This window comes from Cetorhinus maximus, chromosome 25 (genome assembly GCF_964194155.1).
Source record: "Cetorhinus maximus chromosome 25, sCetMax3.hap1.1, whole genome shotgun sequence".
Lineage (NCBI taxonomy): Eukaryota > Metazoa > Chordata > Chondrichthyes > Lamniformes > Cetorhinidae > Cetorhinus > Cetorhinus maximus.
This window is the reverse complement of record NC_135903.1, coordinates 4,185,951-4,203,273: the sequence shown is the minus strand read 5'-3', so window position 1 is coordinate 4,203,273 and position 17,323 is coordinate 4,185,951. Positions and strand designations below refer to the sequence as shown.

Genomic DNA, 17,323 nt, shown 5'->3' with positions numbered 1-17,323 from the left:
TTAGAGAATCAGATGGGTTTTTACGACAATCGTTTCCTGGTCACTATTACCAAGACTAGCTTTTTAACTCCAGGTTTATTAACTGAAGTCAAATTCCACCAGCTGCCGTGGTGGGATTCGAACCTGGGTCCCCAAAGCATTAGCCTGGACCTCCAGATTACTAGCCCGGTGACATTACCACCACTCCATCTCCCCCAAAACTTATATTTACATATATGTTCCAACATCAGACATGAGTTCTAGGGAAAGGCACATACTATCCAATGTCCTTTACTAATGACATTTGCTTCTCACTGGAGTATGGCACTAATTACCTTCCAGTATCTCAGCTACGTTCCTACTCACGAGTGAATCTTCACAGTGAGTTCTGGCATGTCATTTAACTGCTGGGATTCTTGTCCAGCAGGACTCAGTTCATGGTGACAAGAAGCAGGAACATTTTCTCATCTTTCTCCTCTCTAATTCAGGCTGCTGTCGTCCAATTCCAGCACCTTTACCACTACCCCTTCTCAGATAAGCTACCTCAGCACAGGCCAGTGATCGAACCAGGAACCTTCCAGGTCCTTATGGCTCAACTACTCAGTGAATAAACTCAAATTAGGGCAGCATTTAAAAAAAAATTTCTACTAAGCTTGCATCAAAATGCTTTTGACAATTATCAATTTAATAAATGCTGCAATAATTGCCAGTGTTAAAATTAAATTCAACTTTCTCATTTCCCTATTAGAATTGTGCAGAAATATGACTTCAGAGTACACTATAGGTAGGCTTTTAATGTATGAATAATTCACACACTTGTCTGAAATTTTTCCCTCTATTTAGTGAAGATGTTAACCCATTTACTTTAACTTTATGTGAAATGCGTTAGCATCTCTGCTAACATAGTGGTGAGACCAATTTTAGATCAAGTGTTTGAATGTTGTTACCCCATGGCAGAATTTTCGGGTGGTGATTTCTAAGAGGACAGACAGTATATTCAGACTCATCGTGTTATCCCATGACGGTTAAACATTGGTTGGTATCCTCAGTTAGTCACAGATCAGAACCTTGGCACTGTAAAGAAATTTCTTGTGAAGATGAGGCATGTCCCATGGCAGGGGGCGAAGAGTATCAATGATCTATTTGGATTGGCACTTCTGGAGATCTCAGATCTTGTGTTCCAACAAATGCATTGTTTGCATCACAAATACAGGAATCTTAGTGGACTGTGTGAAAGTTGAACTCATTGTACTTTTGAAGAATGTTGAAAGGATTTAATTCTTGGCAGATTTGAATGTTAACTGAAGTAAGCTAAGGGAAGGGATCCTGCCTGTAGTATATATTTAAAGTAAACGCTACTGACAAGTTATTTCTGTAAGCTATTTATTATCGCTCAATACCTTCAAATATCTATTGCAACAGCTAGATTTCAAGGTCATTTTTCGTGTCTGCATGGAATAGTGAATGGGCTGGAGATGAATGGTGGTCTTCACTGTGATCCTGCCTCCTTGTTCTGGAGCTTGTATTTGCACAGATGAGTTTCTTACTTGTGCCCATACTGGCTCATAAATAAAGCCCCAGATTTTGACTTTAACCCACCTCTAGTGTTTGTAGGACTAGTCTAAATGCATTAGATGTAGCTATACTGTATACGTAAATTGGGAACTAATGGTTGGGTATTTATTCAATGCCCATGGTCCTTACTTAGTGGCCTTTTTCTTAACCACTAAGAATTCTGTACTTGGCTACCAGGAGGGTACCCAGCAGTTTCACAGATTCTTCTTCCACTAATCCTTTCCTCTACTTGATGTACTAGCTGTGAATAGGGATCCTATCGTGTGACATTCCTAGACATGGATCTGCTCCTTACCCCCCTCCTTCTGCCAATTAGCCCCCTTCCCTTCAAGGCATTAACACCATGCTAGATTACAGGTCCATGGATGCCAGTCAGTCTCTCGTGCCTCAACCAAAGTTCTTGTGTGAGCACTGACAATGAGTGAATCGTGTATATAATCTGCCGGGATTTCCTGTCTCACATAGTGTTTCACTGGTCATGAAAACAGTGAAATGGTTCAACTGATGCACTTGAGTTTAAATGCACCCCATGATACTAATGTTTGTCTTCAATGCAACACTTGTGATGCTTACAGTAACATAATATAGCATAATATTTGCTGCAGTGTATTTGCCACTGGATCTAGTCAGTATGTTTTAAACAATGGCACTAACAGTAATACATGTGACACTGTCTAAACTAGGGTTATTAATCCCTGTCCTTACAGTGATGTATTAGTGCAGAATCTAAATAGTGTATTTAGCATTGGTATTTAGAGTAGTTAGTTAGTGCAGTATGTTTATCACTGATACTTACAGTAGTGTATTTGCCAAGCTGACACAGAGCTGGGAAGGTTTCCTGATGGGCTTTGCGTACTTTCTCTATTAGATCCTCAGTCTCGGGTGTGATTGTGTAGCTTTCTGAACACTCCTGCTTGGGGGTGTCCTTCTTCTTCTTGTTCCTGTCATTTCGCACAGCTGGGAAGTGGCAGAAAAAGAAAGTTGTTGGTTAAGGAGCCAGGATTTCTCATTCAGGATTTTTAGTTCTTGGTGGTGTGTTAACAATGTTGGTTACGCTTTTGTCAGACTCTCCCAATTAATTTAGCTTTAGAATGTAGCTCCTGAACTTGCAACCCCATCCTCCCGCCATCTCCCCCCAACCACCCCCCCTCCCAACACCAGCTAGTGATAGAGCAGTGACGTGATGCCCTAGGATTAGGGCATGGACTCCACCTCCTAAGTTAGACAATGGAGTGCCACACGAGGGATTTTCAGAAGGAAAAACAACAAAATTGAAGGAAGATATATTAGTAATAGAGTGACAATTCCAGCAGGAATTCCAGGACAGGAGAAGAGATTTTGATGCAAAATCCAGATCACAAACAAACATATTTGTTTAATGGCTGCAAAGCTTCTCATGTCAGTGCTGGGAGAATAACATTCGACTGGAGGCCCACGGCGAAGGACACAAGAAAATGGACAGGATCATTTCATTCAAATCCAAAAGCACCAGAGGGTGTCCCAAGTTGTAAAAGCAGAACTTGACTTATTTGCTATTATAAAATAATGGCACCGCCCATGAACTATGCATACCTTAAACCCATTTTTGGGAGTTTGCCATTAGGTTTGTTGGAGGCTCAAGCTGTGTGTAGGGTCTTGTGTTTCGCTGCCTTGGGACCCATATAATTTTGGACTGAGGGTGCTGAGGAAGGCACAGAGTTCACATTCCTTGTCCTGAAGTATGCCCTTGGTGACAGGGGTACCACTTGGATGCCACTGAGAGCATATGACTAAAGTAAGATCACAATTAATTCACAAGTCTGGTCACCGAGAGGTCCACAATTGAGGGATTACAATGAAGTAGGGTGTGAGCCTGGTGCTCCGGCTCCAACGCCTAATTATTATTGCAACTGAAAAAAGACAGCCAGAACCCAAAGCTGTGCAGCACGATTCACAAAAGAATGAGCTCATTACTAAACTATTAGACTGCGCACATAATCACTCATGTCTGCTGTGTGAATTCAATAACAGGGTTGGGAAAGGAAAAAAGAGAGAGAGCGGAAAATTTAGGAAGAGAAAATTGCAGCTGCACCATGTCGTCAATCATTGCAAAGATCAAATTAAATTGACCGATAACGAGCACAGCCTGATCTTATATCTTCAAGGGTATAACTCTACAGAGAGATCTATCATCTTGTACTAATACGGTAATTCCTCTTAAGCAAATAACCTCTTTGCCATATCATTTTTTTTGCTCCTCAGAGACAGAGTGTCACTGAGTCTGGGCATGTTTAGATTTTAGAGCTGGCTTGTCTGGAGCTGAATTTTGCTAGCTGAATGTCCCAATCTTTAAAAGAGCATCTAGCTTTGTTAAGCTTGTCTAAAAGGTCAGAAAGAAAATAAGTACATTCCAGACATAAGGTTATTGTCGTTTCTGCAATCTGGCAGTTTAGAAGGAGTGACAATTAAGTGATAGCAGCATATACATCAAGGAGGCATCACCCGAATGCCAACAGGGGTACACAAATCACTGACTGGAATATAAACTTACCCCATTCATTTGGATAAGCATGATCATGGACAAGCCTGTACCCCAACCCCAAAATATGAACATACCTCTAGGCTCAATGTCACTAATGCCCTATGTCAAGAGGATGTGCTTTTTAAAGATATGATTTCTGACTCTTTTCACTGGCTGGATTGTAAACTGGAAACTTATACAGGCAATTGTGTTTTTTTTTAAAAAACGAAACAGCCCAGACAGGCTGAGCTGCTACAAAACACAATTTCACATTCCACAATGTTGGAATGAACTTAACAATCAATTCCCTGGGGAGCACGAAAGGCTCCATCTCCTGATATTCTAAAAGGAATGAAACCGGATTGACCACCCGGCATCGACCAAGACACCGGAAATGAACAACAGCAAACTCAGCCATGTCAACCCTGCAAAGTCCTCCTTACTAACATTTGGGGACTGGTGCCAAAATTGGGAGACCTGTATCACAGACTAGTCAAGCAACGGCCTGACAGTCATCCTCACAGAATTATACCTTACAGATAATGTCCCAGACACCACCATCACCATCCCTGGGTCTGTCTTGCTGGTGTCCAGCAGAGGTGGCTGCACAGTGGCAAAAGGTCAGGAGGGAGTTGCCCTGGGAGTCCTCAACATCGACTCTGGACCCCATGAAGTCTCATGGCATCAGGCAAGGAAACCTCCTGATTACCACGTAACGCTCCCCCCTCAGCTGATGAAACAGTGCTCCTCCATGTTGAACATCACTTGGAGGAAGCACTGAGGGTGGCAAGGGCACAGAATGTACTCTGGGTGGGGGACTTCAATGTCCATCACTAAGAGTGGCTCGGTAGCACCACTACTGACTGAGCTGGCCGGGTCCTAAAGGACATAGCTGCTAGACTGGGTCTGTGGCAGGTGGTGAGGGAACCAACAAGTGGGAAAAATGTACTTGGCCTCATCCTCACCAACCTGCCTACCACAGATGCATCTGTCCGTGACAGTATTAGTAGGAATGACCACCACACGGTGATTGTTGAGACAAGATCCCATCTTCACACTGAGGATACCGTCCATCGTGTTGTGTGGCACTACCACAGTGCTAAAAGGGATAGACTTCAAACAGGTCTAGCAACTCAATACTGGGCAACCATGAGGCGCTGTGGGCCATCAGCAGCAGCACTGTACTCAATCACAATCTGTAACCTCATGGCCCAGCATATCCCCCACTCTATCATTACCACCAAGCCAGGGGATCAACCTTGGTTCAATGAAGAGTGCAGGAGGGGAGCAGGGAGCAGCACCAGGCATACCTCAAAATGAGATGTCAACTGGTGAAACTACAACACAGGACTATTTGTGTGCCAAACAGCATAAGAAAGTGCTAGGTAGAGCTAAGTGATTTCACAACCAATTGATCAGATCTACGCTCTGCAGTCCTGTCACCATTCAGTCGTGAATGCTGGAAATTAAGCAACTCATTGGAGGAGGAAGCTCCACAAATAGCCCCATCTTTAATGGTGGGGGAGCCCAGCACAAAGACAAAGCTGAAGTATTTTCAACAATCTTCAGCCAGAAGTGCCCATTAGGCAATCCATCTCGGCCTCCTCCGGAAGTCACCAGCATCACAAATTGCAGACTTCAGTCAATTCGATTCACTCCATGTAATATCAAGAAGCAGCTGAAGGCACCGGATACTGCAAAGGCTATGGGCCCTGACAATATTCTGGTAATAGTACTGAAGACCTGTGCCCCAGAACTTGTCATACTCCTAGCCAAGCTGTTGCAGTATAGCTATAACACTGGCATCTACTCGGGCAATGTGGGAAATTGCCCAGGTATGTCCTGTACCCAAAAGTAGGGCAAATCCAACCCAGACAATTACCACCCCATCAATCTACTCTTGATCATCAGTAAAGTGATGGACGGGGTCATCAACAGTGCTGTCAAGAGGCACTTACACAACAATAACCTGCTCACTGACGCTTAGTTTGGGTTCCACCAGAGCCACCCAGCTCCTCACCTCATTCCAGCCTTCGTTCAAACATGGACAAAAGAGCTGAACTCCCGAGTTGAGTTGAATGCAACTGCCCTTGACATCAAGGGTGCATTTGACATCAAGGAGTCCTAGCAAAACTGGAATAAATAGGAATCAGGGAAAAGCTTTCCACTGGTTGGAGTCATACCTAGCACAAAGGAAGATGGTTGTGGTTGTTGGAGGTCAATCATCTCAATTCCAGGGCATCACTGCAGGAGTTCCTCAGGGTAGTGTCCGAGGCCCAACCATCTTCAGCTGCTTCATCTATGGCCTTTCTTCCATCATAAGGTCAGAAGTGGGGTTGTTTGCTGATGATTTCACAATGTTCAGCACCATTCACAACTCCTCAAATACTGATGCAGTCCATGTCCAAAAGCAGCAAGACCTGGACAATATCCAGGCTTAGGCTGGCAAGTGGCAAGTAACATCTGCACCACACAAGTGCCAGCAATGACCATCTCCAACAAGAGAGGATCTAACCATCACTCCTTGACATTAAATGGCATTACCATCACTGATTTCCCACTATCAACATCCTGGGGTTTTCCATTGACCAGCAACTGAACTGGACTAGCCATATAAATACAGTGGCTACAAGAGCACGTCAGAGGTTAGGAATCCTGTGGTGGTAACTCACCTGCTGACTTCCCAAAGCCTGTTGGCCATCTACAAGGCACAAGTCAGGAGTGTGATGGAATATTCTCCACTTGCCTGGATGAGTGCAGCTCCATCAACACTCAAGAAGCTCGACGCCATCTAGGACAAAGCAGCCCACTTGATTGGCACCCCAACCACGAACATTCACTCTCTCCACCATTGACGCACAGTGGCAGCTGTGTGTAACATCTACAAAATGCACTGCATGAACTCACCATAGCTTACATAGCACCTTCCAAATTTACAACCACTACCATCTAGACAGACAAGGGCAGCAGACACATGGGAACACTGCCACCTGGAAATTCCCTTCCAAGTTACTCACCATCCTGATTTGGAAATATATCGCTGTTCCTGAGTCAAAATCCTGGAACTCCCTCCCAAACAGCACTGTGGGTTTACCTACACCAAATGGACTGCAGTGGTTCAAGAAGGCAGCTCACCACCACCTTCTCAAGGGCAATTAAGGATGGGCAATACATGCTGGCCTAGACAGCAACGCTCACATCCCGTGAATGAATGAAAAAAATTCACACCATACTGAGACTTCACAAATATCTTTGATATGAGACATCAAAATTCAATTACCTGTTCTGAAACAATAACTGCAGCCGACATGAACTAATCAAGCCTCCCCGGAATATAAAACCACAAAGGCATTTCAAGAGAACCTCTGACAAGCAAGAGAAAAGTGAAGTGAAAAGGACAATGCTATACTGAAACAGGCTGTTGGAGCCGTGTGCCCTCTCTCTCTCTCAGGAAGTGCTGTACCCAATTTGCAAAGTGACCAACCTGAGAATGAACCAACTACAAACTGTAATCTTTTAAAAATGTGGAAACCTACTCCATATGATTGCATCCAATAGAACAGCTAAGCTAAACAACAACAGCTAAGCTAGGCTGCAACATTGAATCACTGCATCAAGACCAGGGACTGTGAAATCCTTATAAGCCTATCCTCTTACACTGCCATCTAACCTCCTTGCCTGATCATAACACTGAGTAACTCTGCACATCTCGTGCTGATGCAGTTTGCACTTTCCTCTTTTACGATCACAAGCAGGTTGTCACCAGTTCAGTTTTATAACACACAGTGCAGCATTTGGCCAACAATTTATAAGCTGCAAACTGGACACCTTGGACTGTATTTTCTTTACCCACCTCAAACAAGACCAGCATCATACGATTATGGTTTATGTTGGAGATTCCCAGAGCAGGAATTTCTTGGGATAGTAGCGTATTAGCCGTCCAGTACATTCAGAGAGCACAAGAATAGCAGTCTGCCAATTGGCAGGACCCAATTTGGGAGTTTAGCCTTAGCACTTGACCTGGACCTTGATTATTTGTGAAAGGTGCAAGTTCCTTTTACCTTCCCATAATGGAACCAATGGTCCACCATGAGATAATTTCTTGGGAGAAAGTTTTGGGTTGGGAACATGGCAGGGGGAAAGTGGAGTGTCCCTGGCAGTTATCAGAAACAGCACATTCTGCTGAGTTCTCCTGGGTTAAATGGACACCTAAGCTGGTCCCTAGTGTTGCTGACACTTTCTTTATTGGAACTGTATACTTGCAGAAACCAGCAAACTTTTTCAAGGCCTGCATTGGAGATCATGAGAAAACAGGTGCCAGACTTGATGCTCGAATGCTTTCACTATGGATTTTTGGTTCCCCAGCATGACCCTGTCAGAGTGGCATTGCTTGGTTTTGATTGCAGGGTCACCTGGAATATGTAAATTAACTGGGGTGTAAGTGCAACAGACATATCAGCCTGCAACGCACGACGTACCCTGACATCAAGGTGTTTGACCACACAAGCGCAAGTGTCCAAGCATTGATACTAAAGTGTTTCTCAATCAATACTTCAAGAACCACATGAGTTCAAACACTATCAGAACTGATTACAACTAAGAACTATAATAATCATGAACTTATATAATGGATCTTGCTACAGAATTCAAATTTCTACTCACATAGCTAGCCACATAAATGAAGGAATACATGCCTTATATTCTCGTGTACAGGAATCGAGGGTGCATAAGTTGGTAGCACAACTTAGCAGTATTCACCAGCACTGCTTCCAAAGGGTACAAGCACAAAAGGAGGAGGAACAATGTGGTTGGGGCATTATGACCCTAAATATCCATTCACACTTTCTTTCAAAAGAATGAAGAGTCAGAAAAATATTAAAGGCAGATCTTTTTTTTTAAAAGAACCATTTCTTTGTGTTGGTACTGTTCTGGAACAAAATCAAGTTCACTCGATATTTTTATAACCAGGGATCCCAAACAGGAAAACCTATGGGCAGCAGTGAGTTGTGGCATTTATTTGTCACGCCTCTATTGTGTCAGGTGGACAACAAGCCATTCTTATAATAAAAAGCAGGATTCTGAACCACATCGCAATCCTCCTGTTATTTATTTGACAGTCCTTTTGATATCCAGGAACAACTGGATCTCTAATGGTCGGTGCCACTCACCACTGAGATCCTACAGATCTTAATCCTGCCCGTTCCGCCCTCCTCCACGATGGTCAGCAGCAATGGTCGCCCCAACTGTCCATAAAGGTCTTGTCAATTTTCTAAAATCCCATATTTGCTTTTAGCTTCCTTATATAGGGTTGCCCCAAACCAGGAGAAAAAAAAATCATGGGAGCAATAAAACAAACTTTTAAAATTTTCTTTAAACACTTCTGCTTATATTTAATATAAAACACTGGACATGGGGAAAATGGTTATTGACTAAAACTGATGAAACATCCAATCAGGTATTGAAAAGTCTATTCACTTTCTGACTGGCATGAGATGGTACTGGACCATGCGGATGGACATGTCGAGTGACCAACGGCAGGAGCGTGAGGTGGGGCAATTGGACGCAGGAGGTCATGTGATGAAACCTTCAAGAATATGTGCAACCAGAGTTGACAAATTAATTTCTTGCCATTCTTTGAGTCAGGTAACCTCTCAAAGCCACAACTCAGCCAGATAGCAGAAGCTGCAGAAGAGCACCAGAGGCAATCTGGTTTGTATTTTTTCTTCTTCTATAACAGGGAAATGCTATCGTCCCCTGATTTCATGTACAAGATCAGGAACTTAAGTGCTAGGGAAGCTGCAATCACACACTCAGACCATGGCAACATTTAATTACATTTTAAAAGCAACACAATAAATGGCTTTAATGGTTGAGTTGAAAAAGACAATGTGAAAGCAATAGAGCTACTATAATTGGTCTCACCATCCCCTAGGAGGTAGGGAGTAGAAAAGTTCTTCTTGCAATATGGGACTCCTGCTGCAAAGTGTGCATGTATGAATGTTCAGTAAGGACCAGACTCAATTGCAATAATCCCCAAGGCTAAATAGCTGTAAGACTCACTCTCTAGGCTCAGCAATGTGGGGAAGGCAGTTGGGAGTTCTGTACCCCAGCAAGAGTCATTGCCTTTCAGGAAATAAATTCAAAAATTGGGGGAAAGAAACACACCAGCTCAAGTGGTAACAGCGAAAACAAACATTTTTCATGGGCAATTACCTCCTAAGTGCTGAAATGCAACAAAACCCAAATTATAATTCTGTGAAAGCTGGAAGGTCACTAATGCTTAATGGAGTCGGCAATAACAATCAGCAATTATACCTAAAATTAGAAATATTTATGTCAGCAATTGCAAATACTAAGCAATAATAAAAATCATATAACAGGCCTAAAATGACACTAACATTTAATCAGAGTGTCGACAGGTTATTAAAGTATGTTGCATTTGAAACCACTGTTTGTTCAATTAGGCAAAATATCCTCACTTAAGCGATGCAACATTTGTTATTTTCAACTAGCTTAGCTCAACATATTGCAAGCCCATTTAATGAAACACTGCCCACATCTTCCAGGCACAAAGCCCATTTCTTGCTAGTTTTTGGTGTTACACTAATTTCTCTCCGACTCGCTCTTGCCGAGATGCTCTTCTACTTTTTTTTAGTGACAATGTGCTGTCTTCATGTACCTTGCCCAAATGTTCATGTGTTAGCAAAGAATGAAATGAGTTTGAGCAAGGCTACTGATTCATGTAGTGTATTATAGTCAAATCCAATCTTGACCTCATTCAACCTTCATAGTTAAAATAGGATTGCAGAATGGCATTCAGGAACAGGAACTCTCCTCCCTTGCCCAGGGTGCTGATATGAACTGCAACATCCCCAACTACTGTTTGGGTAGTGATAGGCTAACTCAAAATAGGCTAACAATTGAATCTGGGCTCTCCTCGTCTCTGTGGCTCAGTTATGCATTTCCTTTGCTATCTGAGCAGCAAACCCAGTTTCACAAAGCACTATTACCAGAGGCAGCTTGTTAAGGGCATAAGTTAAGCATTTCCATGGAACAAAAAAAATTATGTTTTTTGGGGCCACAAAGCTCTGCAGGCAGGAACAATGTCAGGCAGCATCGCAAAGAGGAAATCTTACAAAGGCAATTAACTAAAGACACAGAAACCACAGTGACTATCTCGTTAAGAGTTATAGTTTCATTCAAATCAGCTGAGGTAATAAACTTATCTTGCATTGAAAATAAAACAGGTCAGAACAAGAAAATAAATGAGGGAGTGACCCTATGCAGAGCTGTGTAAATTGGTAGTCAGATACTGCAGCATCTTTATTTTTTGTTACAACTGTTCTGGTCTGTAACGCCAGGTCAATAATCATGAAGCAATAGGGTTCAGAGCTAAGGTCCAATCCATCCAGAGGCTATGCTAAACAATGTGCCTTTACACACTGCAGTATCTCCTATGCTTGTGCATGAAGAATCTATTTATATTGTATTTAGAATCATCTTCCACCACCACCCCCCAAAACAAAAGGCTCCAGGTTATTATTATCCACACTAATTGAATCCAAATGTCTCTAGTTCTTATGGTCCAGTGAATACAATCCAGTTTTTTCCCTGCGGAAGTAAAAAAAAAGACTTTTATTTATATAGCGCTTTTTACAACCACCGGCCATCTCAAAGCACTTTATAGCCAATGAAGTCTTTTTAAGTGTAGTCACCGTGGTAATGTAGGAAATGTGGTTACCAATTTTGCACAAAGCAAGCCCCAACAACCAGCAAGCCGATGATGACCAGATAACCTGTTATTGTGATGTTGACTGCGGGTTAAATAATGGCCAGAACACTGGGGTTAACTCCCCTGCTCTTCTTCAAAACAGTGATATGGAATTTTCTACATCCACCCACAGAGGTAGATGGGGCCAAGGTTTAATGTCTCATCTGAGAGATAGCACCTTCGACTGTGCGGCACTCCCTCAGTACTGATTTTTTGTGCTCAAGTCCTCGATATTGCACATGAACCCAAAACCTTGTGACTCAGGAGAGAGTGCTACCCACTGAGCCACAGCTGAACCAGCTTGGAACGAGCAAGGCACAATATCTACGTTGTTCAACTGGTATAATATGGAAACAGCGGTAGGCTCATTGTCCTCGTAAAAGATGGTGCCAAAGAATGGAGCATAAGTTCTTGGTGGATGGGTGCGCTGATGACTCTGCAGGATATAAGTGACAGATGTTGTCTACCATTACTATGTTCTGCAGGCGGAGTGGGAGTTATCTGTTGACTCCTTTCCAGTCCTATTAAAATGATGGCCAATAGAATTATATAAGCATAATGATATTTCAGTCCAGAAATAGTAAAAAGTGAAAATAGAGTTAATGTAAAAGTGAAAAAGTCTCAACATTTCGTCATCACTTGTTCTGTTGTTTAGACATTTGGTTGACTTTCCTTTTGTGGTTTTAAATGAACAGGCTTACTCATAACAAAGCAATATAGAATGCACTGCAGTTGGGGACTGCAGTTGACTGGCTAGTTGGTTAGTCTCTATTCACTTTCCTGCTGCAGTATGTCCGCAAATATATTAACAGCCAATTCTAACAAGTCTTGCAATTTTTGGAATACTTTTTAAACTCATGAGTCTTGTGGGAAGTTTAAATCTTAAAGTTAAATTCAAATTTCCTACACAAACCTCCGCAAATTGCAGGACTGTGAGTGAATCACATGCGTTGACAACACACAGAACTCCAAATTATTGGATCTGAGTTTCTTCTATTGAAAGAAACACAAGTAGATAAGTTTGAGTATCAATAAATCATTAATTCTGGTTGGTGAATGTCCTACAGAGTTATACAGGCCAGAAGGTCCCAGGTTCAACCCCTCAGCTGCAATAAGTTAACTTCTCTCAGCTGGGTATCAATGGCAAAGCTACAATTGGTGTCAGAGCTGCTGGGTTTGGGAGAGGGAAAACAAATGGAGTTTGCTCTTCTGATCTCTATCACTGATCCCTAATGGAAAAATCTGTGCAGGCAGATGTGTGTGTACCTTGAGTGAGGGCAGAATTGGGCTAAGCCTTCATGTTCTTTATGGTCGACTAGTGACCTACTGCTCACTTTCCAGGCTCACATGTAAAATATGGCTTTTTGAGTGAAGAACCGGGGCAGTTTGTGCCCGTGTAAACAAACTCGGCATGAAACATTGCCTCCAACAGAGGAGGAGAGAAAACTCAGAGGGGGAAACTAGCAAGAATGAAATTTCTCTATAACTCATATAGAATAACTTATCCAGTGTGGTCTCTCTACTTGTGTACCTCCCTCTGTCCCCCAGTCCTTCACAAGGAAAAAAATTGATCTTAACATAAGAGGGAAAATAATAAAACAAACATATACCATAAAGTCATTTAAAAAAGAATTGTTGCTTGACCTTTGAAATTATGTGACAAAACTGATGCCCAAAAATGGCATCTGTTGTACTATATTTGTCTAGAAAATGTTAGTGTGCTAGCGGTTAAATAATCTTGCCAAAATTTCAAGGATTCTGCTTTCAGCTTGAGATCAGCTTACAAGAAAAGCCAGCTGAAGAACGTAAAATGCAAATATTCATACAAAAGGGAAAAGTGATTTACCTGCAATGCTAGTTCAGGCAAGAATTTTGCTTTATTTAAAGTTTACTCTGCAAAACTGAAACAAGCCATTCAAACAATGAAATATTTAACTATTACTACCACACGAATGGCTAGCTAATTTGTTAAACAATTGTCTTTTCTGTATACAAACAAAGTTTAAAGCTTTCATCCAGAAACAAACAGGGCCACCATCTTTTTATAGTCTTGCAACACCTGCTGTCTGTTGCCCAGGCTAGAATTAAGCGTCACTTCATTCACCATTTCCTTGTCCAAAGGAAAATGTTGCCCTAACCATATTGTTATCTATCTAACAGAAGATGGAAGATTAACAAAAAGATGATATTTAACCAATACTGTCCTACCTAGGATAATAGGGAGCTAAACAAAAACAAAAATACAAAAATACCTGGAAGAACTCAGCAGGTCTGGCAGCATCTGTGGAAAGGAGCACAGTTAACGTTTCGAGTCCGCATGACTCTTCAACAGAACTGTTCTGTTGAAGAGTCATGCGGACTCGAAACGTTAACTGTGCTCCTTTCCACAGATGCTGCCAGACCTGCTGAGTTCTTCCAGGTATTTTTGTTTTCGATTTCCAGCATCCGCAGTTTTTTGCTTTTATAATAGGGAGCTAGTTTATTTTGATCAACAGGGTGTAAAGTGCTAGCGGAAACCCATCACCATTTTTAAGAGACTTCAAATCATGTCACTGAGAGTCCACCTATGTAGAATTTCTCTTTGCTGAATATGGAGGGCCACTAAAGGTACAATCCACTTGGTTTGGCCAAGGTTTATGGATCATCAAATGTGTATGGGACGCAAATGGGGCAGGATTATAGGTCGGCGTGCGGGTGTGATCGGCGGGCCTGGGAGCAGCCAGAGAAAGGACCGCTGCCCGCTATCGGCCCCTGACTGCGATTTCAAGCTGAAAAGCTCAGCGCTGCCAGGGTGGGGGCAGGGAGAGGGCGGGCACTGACATAAGCGCGAGTGAGCGCTGAATGAAAGCTCCCTGAAGGCAGAGTGCTGCAAAGACTTCAAAACAATTAAATAAGGATTTTCAAATCTAGAAAAAATGTCCACGCATCAGAATCAGTCACCTGAACATGTACATGATGAAAATTCTATCCGTACATTTTTAAAATTTAATAATGGAAACCTAATCCCGCTCTTGGATGAGGTTTCAGCAAAAATGCAAAGTCCGCCTGGCAGATTCGCCCGTCCGCCAACTTTAAGGTTGGACGGACCATGGAAAATCGGGGACAATTGGAATTTTAACAACTTTGTCTTCTTAACTGTCGGCAGTCATGCTTCCGATACTTGCGCGCGTGTCGACCGAAATATCGCGCGAGCACGGGATGACGTCAGGTCACTTGCCCGACGTCATCTCGCACGATTTCGCGTCCGGTCGGGTCGGGTGTGCGCTCGCACGCCGACCTAAAAATTCTGCCTGTGGAGTTTATACAGCTTACAAACCACGCAGCTTATCTGTGATTAACACTGGTGAGCTTGTCCATCTAAGACCATCATACTCATTGGGGAAAGCACTTGCAGGTTATCAGGGGCCGAGCAGGAACAATCCCTGCTTCTTCAGGCAGGTCTTTCTTCCAGGTTCCAGAATAACTGGTCAATTAGCAATGGTCTGGTGCATTGCAGGCTCATCTGGTTTAGGAATCAGATTGTTAAGTTTGCCATTTGCTTCCAGCCTTCTATCGCTAAGTTTGTCAACCTAGAGTCACCTCCAAAGATGCCCCACATAGTCCTTTCCTGAGTAGAAGTAACAGAAAGTCCTTGAGTGTGCTGCAAATGGGATAACAGAGAGCCAAAAATGGGCTGGAAATTGATAAGTACCATATTGCCACGTATGTAGACAACGCAGCCCAGATTGCAAACTTGCAACCACCCATTAGAGGATTAAAGTTTATTAACTTGCATGTAACTTCCATCTGAAACTGATTTATAAAAAGGATGTCTTTGGATGAATTCATCAAATTTCCAGAAAAAATCAGGAATACTGCCTAATTTGCTATGTTTTGCCAATATTCTAACAAAAATGCAATTTTTAAGTATGCATTTTCCAAAAAAAGAAAGCATGGCGTAGCTGCAATGACAATCTTCTAAGCAATTAACATGCTACTTAACCATGATAAATGCCTGAAAGTTTATTACTTCGACTGCGCGAGTTTGCAATATTTGTGATAAATGGTTCCACCAAAAGTGGAGGCAGTCCCTAATTGCTCAAGAAACACTGCACTTTCAGGCACACTCGCCATTTTATAATCAAGGGTCATGAGAGTGTTGATTATTCCTTCATGATGAATAATGTAATCCTCCCTACAGACTCACTCACTGCAATGTGTTTCTTTTTTAATTTTATTGGCAATATTAGAACAAGGCATAGAACCTAAATATGATCTTTGAAAGAAAGCTGCATCATTTTGGTATCCAATAAAAATAGGGTTTGACATGTATTGTTCAAGATTGTTATTAGGGATAATAGGCCCACATTTCCGTTCTGGTTTATTGTATGGTACCTTGATAAATACACTTACTGTACATGCACTTTTCACAGCAAAGATCCTTTAGGGTAAACCTTATGAATTTTTACTCCTGGCGCAGAGCTTTGCAATGCTGAGGGCGCACATTGGGAATTCAGAGGCAGAGGTCAACATGCCTTGCAGGATTTTCTGTCTGTTAAAATTAATGAATGGAAAATCTCACCGGGAGTGCTGACCTCTGCACCCAAATTCCCAGTATGTGCTTCAAGCATGTGAAACTCTGTGTCAGAACTGGAAATGCATAAAATATATCCTTAAATCTTTTAGTTTAAAAAAAGGACAAAATATTTTGTTTGGTGAAACATCATGTATTTTAGATATTTGCAGACATGACAAACCTCTCTTGTAGATGATATTGAAATTTGAATAATCATTATTGCAGCAGGAGAACCTTGGAATGAAACGATACAGATGTGTTCTCAATAATATGCCAATTACTGTGGCTGGAAGTATGAAGCTCTCCCGACCACCCCCACAACTTTAAACCTTTTACCTCTAACATCTTTTACCTTATCATTCAAGCTATTCCTTACAACAATTTTAACTTTCTTTGGCTTTGTTCCCTATCTCTATGAATATCCTTCAGTTTCATTGGCCTTGAATAATCACAACCTGACTGGAGCTATCCTGCACAACGAGCCTTTCAATCAGGTTTTTTTATTTGAAAACGTGATACATGTCAGCTCCCTTAGAATACATACCTCCATGTATGTCATAAATTAGACAAAAATCCACAGTAAAATCCCAGAGTAACAAGTTCAAGTAACATATATGGACCCAATAAGATGAGTTCTGTTAAACAAACCGGCCAATTACATTAAGCAGCTCAGTGGGGCCCACAACACCATTTGTAATTAATCTTTCAGTGCACAGTGACATATTTGTTAATGCATTTAGGCAAGTCACTGTTTTAACCTGTACCTATTTTCAGATTTTTTGATCGATTTTCTTGCTACGCATAATCTCTTTGAGTGCAGAAATGGATATCTACATCTAGTCCTGCACTGGTGATCTGTTTCAAGAACCATGGGAAGATGTTTAAAGCTGAATGTTCCACTGAATTATCCTAATCCTAAAAGTCCCATCCTTGTTAACGATCA

The 17,323-nt window shown here is 42.0% G+C and overlaps 1 protein-coding gene across 16 annotated transcripts in view; it reads right to left on the bottom strand.

Annotated features, from left to right (window-relative positions):
* The window catches only part of raraa (retinoic acid receptor, alpha a), a 534,959-nt gene that overhangs the window by 25,486 nt on the left and 492,150 nt on the right, over positions 1 to 17,323 (bottom strand). For all 16 annotated transcript variants that reach the window (XM_078529303.1, XM_078529300.1, XM_078529314.1 and 13 more), the window contains one exon: positions 2,351 to 2,511. In XM_078529303.1, the coding sequence (XP_078385429.1) occupies positions 2,351 to 2,511 (161 nt within the window). The remainder of the gene's footprint in view (positions 1 to 2,350; positions 2,512 to 17,323) is intronic.